We start from the raw sequence: 6,000 nt of genomic DNA, 5'->3' as shown, positions 1-6,000 counted from the left end.
ATGAAATAGAAATTTACGTGGTTCGACTATGCCTACTCTACGGGCAGATGTGATAAAAAACTTTACTATCTCGACAAGAATTATAGATAATTTGAAATCAACCTAATACAAAATATCTCTTTTCTCTTTATCTCTTCTCTCATCCTTTTTATATGCCTACTTTCTTCAAGTATTTTTTTGTACAATACAAAATGGTAGAGAGTCTTTCTATAGGCAATACATGATGGGGGAAGATAAAAGGGGTGAAAAATGAATGAGTGAGAACTATTCATATTTTCATAACAATTACCATAATTTTATAAAATATGCTAAACTATTGAATTGCTATAATGGCAAAAGTAACCTATGTTCTTATTGGACAGTCTGTCACCATCGCGTGGTCGAATCACAACCTCCAACACACGCGGCGTCAATGCGCGACATCCATCAGGAGAAGCACGTTTAAACTGAATGGCCCAACAGAAGCCATCCTCGTGTCACCTTACCTCTCCCCATTTTTGCGTGAATACCTCTCTCTCTCTCTCTCTTTCTCTCTCTCTCTAACACCAGTCCACAATCCATGACGAGCCATACCACCATCAATGCCGGATCCTCCACCTCCACCCGCCATTCCCGAACCACTTCATCCTCAGAATCCCAACCATAGGCACCGTCTGCCGCCGGACGGCAAAGATAGCTCGACGTCGTCGCCAGCTGCGTCGCTTAGCAAGCTCAGGAAGATCCCTCCGATCCCATTCCATAGAGGCCAACACAGAGACGGCGCCGCAGGGGCGAGGGATAGTGAAGATGATGAGGAGGAGTTGCATTCGTCTCCGAATATCGTGCCCTCCCTCGGCCTCAACCACATTCGAACCAAATCTGCTCCATCGCCGTTGCGGTTGTCGTCTTTGGCTCAATCACCTTCCATCCCTTCAAATGATGGAAAAATCGATAAGCTTCACCAGCCACCAAGTTCCTTGGGGCAAGGTTCATTTCTTTCATCCATTCGTATGCAAATTGTTATTTATTAGTTCCGAACACAATGTGTACGTGTGAATTGTTATGTGGAATGTGAACTTTGTGTTTGCAATTTGATATTGCAAATAGTTATGGATTACTTTGGTTGCCAAGAAAGCTGCGAAAATGATATAGATTTCGAATCTTATTAGGGCTCAATTGAGTAGTGTTTTTGTTTGATTGGGTTTAGACAATGAAATATATATTATATTTAATATTATTTTTGAACGTATATTTTTTTAAAAATTTAGTCACTTTTTTTCTACACTTTCCAGTTACCAAATGGAGGAAATTCGCCTGCTAAAAATGGTATATTTAATTATGCTAGGGAAAACGATCCAGCAGAATCAAGCAAAATCCTTGAAATTTCCATCAGCAATCAATTCACCGTTGAAGGTAACGGGATTTTTATTTGATAGGCGTTTTCTACTTTATCTAGTTCTTTTTTCTATGTAGTTGGATTAATGTAGGTAGCTCAGCTTCATGACGTTGCATTTTTGTAGGACCATCATGCTGCCTTTGCCAAGGAAATCCAATCTCCACGTTTTCAGGCTATACTACGCCTTACAAGCGGACGAAAGAAGAAAACCACCAATATTAAGAGCTTCTCCCATGAACTCAACTCCAAAGGAGTACGACCATATCCATTTTGGAGGCCTCGTGCAGTAGGGCATATGGAAGTAATACCTTGCTCTCCATCTTCTCTGTGCGTGCAATGTGTGTGCAAGTTGGGGTGTGTGTGTTCATTTTTGACTTGTTGTTTTCTTTCTTCTTTTGCGATAGTCAAATTGTTCATGCCAATTGATTATTGAATTCCACTTCATTCAAAATTTCTTCCCTTTCTTTAGGAGATCATGGTAGTTATAAGAGCAAAGTTTAACAAATTAAAGGACGAAGTGAACGGTGATTTGGGTGTTTTTGCTGGAGATTTGGTGGGTATACTTGAAAAATCTACAGAGTCTCATCCTGAATGGAAAGAGAGTTTGGAAGATCTGTTACTTGTAGCCCGGAAGTGTGCAATGATGTCGCCTAATGAGTTTTGGGTGAAATGTGAAGGCATTGTTCAGAATCTAGATGATCATCGTCAAGAACTACCCATGGGAACCCCCAAACAAGCTCATATACGCCTTCTCTTTATCCTTACTAGGTGCACCAGGCTTGTGCAGTTTCAGAAGGAGAGTGGTTATGAAGAGGATCGTGTTCTGGGACTTCACCAACTCAGTGATCTTGGAGTCTATCCAGAACAAATTCTTAATGCTCTGCATCAAGACTTCAGTGGCCCATTGGGTGGGCATGAAGTGAATGAGAAGCATACTAAGAAGTCTCATGGGCAAGCCCAAAGTGGCTTGATTACAAAGACAGAGCATCTGTATCAAAATTTAAGTTTTGGAGCTGATGATTTGGAGGCTGACAATGCGATCAGTGTTGATTCACCCGCAAGCAGCTACAGGATGTCGTCTTGGAAGAAACTTCCATCTGCTGTTGAGAAAAACCAGAGGAAAGGCTTTGATGCATTTGATTCCCCTTCCAAGGATAGTTCAGACCAATTGCAAGTTAAAGATGGAACAGAAACTAATATTGATGATAATGCTAAAGTGCAGAGAGTTTCTTGGGGACTCTGGCGGGATCAACAGAATGCAACATATGAAGATTTGATGATCTGTCGTATTTGTGAGGTTGAAATACCAACTGTACATGTTGATGATCACTCTCGAATATGCACAATCGCTGATAGATGTGATCTAAAAGCATTAACTGTAGATGAGAGGCTTGAAAGAGTTGTAGACACTCTTGGAAGAATATTGGAGTCATGGATGCCAAAAAGCACAAGTACTGTAGGTGGAACCCCTGAAGTTGCAAGAGTTTCTACATCCAATGTGCTTGAGGAGTTGGAGTCATCATTGCACAAGCAGAATGGTTTGTCTTGCCGATGCTCTGAAGACATGCTTGATTGTATCCCTGAAACTGATAATGCTTTCATTGATGACCTGAATGTCGTTCCAGAATTATCATGCGAAGCACATTCAGTTTTGACACCTAGGTTAGGTACAAAATCCTCATCTGCTGGGAGTTTAACCCCTCGATCACCATTACTAACACCACGAACTAGCCAGATAGAATTGCTGTTGAGTGGACGAAGGACAATTTCAGAGCATGAGAATTTTCAGCAGGTACATCTTGCCCTCACTAAACGCATGATGGCGCGGAAGCCTTGTGCCCAAGGTGTTACATTTTATTTGTATCTCGCATTGGTGTGCATCCAAGATATTTGCAATGGCACTTTGTTGAACATCTATGTCTACCTTGATATCTGCCATATCTCTTTTCAATTGGTGTTATCTTGCATGCATAGTTCATCTTTCACAGCCACTTTTTTTTTGAATCATTCTATTTTCTAGTGATATTACAAAATTAATTTATTTGTTGAATCATAACATTTGCTTGAATGGGCTTAAATACATTAGAAACTATTAGAAATACATTTTTGGAAGCATCGATATCATAAATGAACAAAAATAAGTTGATGTTTTCTTGAGTCAAATTTCCCTTAGTATGGTTAAGGATGCTGATTTCTTTAAGTTGTCATTCCCTTCTTTTTCCAAAGCAGGTAAATAAGTTTGAAGCTATTTTTTTTAGATAGAAAAGAAATTACTAAGAAAGAAGAAGAAATACAGTATCCAAAAAACAAGACATCCTAAACAAAGGATTAATTATGATATAAGTGCCATCTAATCCTTTTGGCGTATCAGTGAAAGGGACACCGCAAAACACTCATAGAGCTAAATCCCAAAGAGAAGCGAGAAAACCAACTTTACTCCATAGTGAGAAAGGCACAGTGCTTTTTAAATGTTTATATTATTCCTTTCCTTACACATGTCCAATTAATACAAGACTAGGCACACTGCCATGAAATCTTCCCTTTCTTACTAGTAAATTCTGAGTCTAATTATTGTTGTTGCTTTTGGTCCGTCTTAAATATATTTCGTTTAATGTGGAGTTACAATTGGAAATCAGTGATTTATTACTGTGCGTTGTGAATAAATAAGTAGAAATTTAGTATTGGAAGAAGTTGATTACCTTCATGATGGTTATGGAGGTTAATGCCCTCATGCTAATCAACTTTTCTTTCTCTAAAATTTTGTCCACATTTTATTATAGATTAAATGATCTTTGTCCTCTCCTTTCTCTCTCACTCCCTTTTTCTCTCAACTTCCTCCTTCTTCTTCTGTCTGTTTTGTATGTGCTTATATGCACATCAAAGTTCACCTCCAATTAGGTCAATGCTCAAGGAGATTTTTTTTAAAAAATTTTTGGAAAGTTTATTTCCATGTTTGTATGAGTTTTGCGGGTTATGTAACATAATATTGTAGGCTTATTAGGGCTGGCATGATCTGCATCAATCTTCATCTTTGATCATATTTGCTTTTAGGAAGTATTTGTTGTCACTTTATCATGGCACAGATTTCTGTTGAGTGCATTGGGAATTTTAAAAAAACTACTTAATTTTCTTAATTTAAAATTACACTCTCTTTTTTTTTAATCAAAATTTATTGCTTATGCATTGTCATCTTGCTTAGTTGCCCTCAAAGGTTTTGTTGCCTGAAGCACCATTACCTAGCTAGAATTATGGCAAACTATCATAATTATTTCCTCAAATAGCATCAGCAGTACCTATTTGCATGGAAAGTTAATAGTAAGAGCTATAGTTGCTGCTTAAGATTTCTATCTGATGGCCAGATTATTAGTTTTGTAAATGTAAGATTTATACTTCGTCATAAGAAGTATGGGTGGATGTTGATTCTGCCTTTGTGCCATTGTACTCTTTCTATTGGTTGTCATGACAAATAAGTTTGATATATTTTTTCTAGTAACACCTTTTTTTTTTGCATCTGTCTCTCTCTCTCTCTCTCTCTCTCATGTATGTAATTATTACTATTTTTGACAATTACATTTTTTAGCTCTCTATCTTCTTGTGTCCCTTTTTTTTCTTTTCTTTTGCAAGCAATGTGGCTTTTCTTATTCTAGAGGCAATATTAGGTCGATCTTTTGTTTGGTACTGGTCAAAAGTGAAATTGTTCAATTCATAATCTGCATTTTTGCTGCATGCTTAGAAATCTTGTAACATTATTTTCAAAACTTGTTCAATCATTTAATAACTTTATTTTATGGTTTGATACTAATTATTTGTTTTCATTTTCACATGTCAATTAAGTGCAGATACTCAAGCTATTGAATATTGCTCGTTCTGTTGCCAATGTAAAGAAGAATGACTACAGTGCATTGGAATACATGCTTGACCGCCTAGAAGAACTAAAATATGTTATCCAGGATAGAAAGGCGGATGCCCTTGTTGTAGAGACATTTGGGAGACGTATAGAGAAACTAATGCAGTGAGTTTGGCTTTAAGACAACTTCTTGTCAAATGTTTTGATTATATATCACAAATGTGAATTTTCTTTCTAGATTTTCTTCATAATTTTAAAAATAGGCAAATCATATGAATCGCTTAAAACCAAACATAATTTCTTTTGATGGCACTATCTTTTTTTTCCCCTCATTATTTCCCTCAAATTCTAATTTCTTGCCGCATATCTGGATTCAACAGGGAGAAATATGTACACCTTTGTGGTCAGATAGAAGATGTCAAATTGGATTCATCAAATATCATGGCTGATGAAGATAGTCTAGTGGAAGATGATACGGTTCGTAGTAAGCGGACAAGCCCTATAAAGGGTTCTAAGGACCGAACATCTATAGAAGATTTTGAAATCATAAAACCCATTAGCAGAGGGGCATTTGGGAGAGTTTTCCTTGCTAGAAAAAGTGCTACTGGTGACTTATTTGCTATAAAGGTGAGAAAACATTTACCATAATGAAGTGGTTGTCTCCTAAATCTATAGGATGGAATTACATGCTTATGATCATTGTTCTTGGGTATATGCATTTCACTATTTGATTGAAAATTTGATTTTAAAGATGCTATGCAATTTCATTTCCTCTGCT

The 6,000-nt window shown here is 37.2% G+C and overlaps 1 protein-coding gene across 2 annotated transcripts in view; it reads left to right on the top strand.

Annotated features, from left to right (window-relative positions):
- Nucleotides 1-473: 473 nt before the first annotated feature.
- The window catches only part of LOC131146908 (probable serine/threonine protein kinase IRE), a 51,971-nt gene continuing 46,444 nt past the window's right edge, over nucleotides 474-6,000 (top strand). Inside the window, exons 1-6 of one of the 2 annotated variants that reach the window (XM_058096752.1) lie at nucleotides 474-966; nucleotides 1,325-1,392; nucleotides 1,500-1,676; nucleotides 1,845-3,167; nucleotides 5,215-5,387; nucleotides 5,603-5,849. In XM_058096752.1, coding sequence (XP_057952735.1) covers nucleotides 582-966; nucleotides 1,325-1,392; nucleotides 1,500-1,676; nucleotides 1,845-3,167; nucleotides 5,215-5,387; nucleotides 5,603-5,849 — 2,373 coding nt within the window. In that variant the 5' untranslated portion in view covers nucleotides 474-581. The remainder of the gene's footprint in view (nucleotides 967-1,324; nucleotides 1,393-1,499; nucleotides 1,677-1,844; nucleotides 3,168-5,214; nucleotides 5,388-5,602; nucleotides 5,850-6,000) is intronic. The other variant, XM_058096753.1, reaches the window with a different exon arrangement.

The sequence above is a fragment of the Malania oleifera genome, chromosome 13 (genome assembly GCF_029873635.1).
Source record: "Malania oleifera isolate guangnan ecotype guangnan chromosome 13, ASM2987363v1, whole genome shotgun sequence".
In the NCBI taxonomy this organism is placed as follows: Eukaryota; Viridiplantae; Streptophyta; class Magnoliopsida; order Santalales; family Ximeniaceae; genus Malania; species Malania oleifera.
The sequence above is the reverse complement of the archived record's forward strand: the minus strand, read 5'-3'. Positions and strand labels throughout refer to the sequence as shown.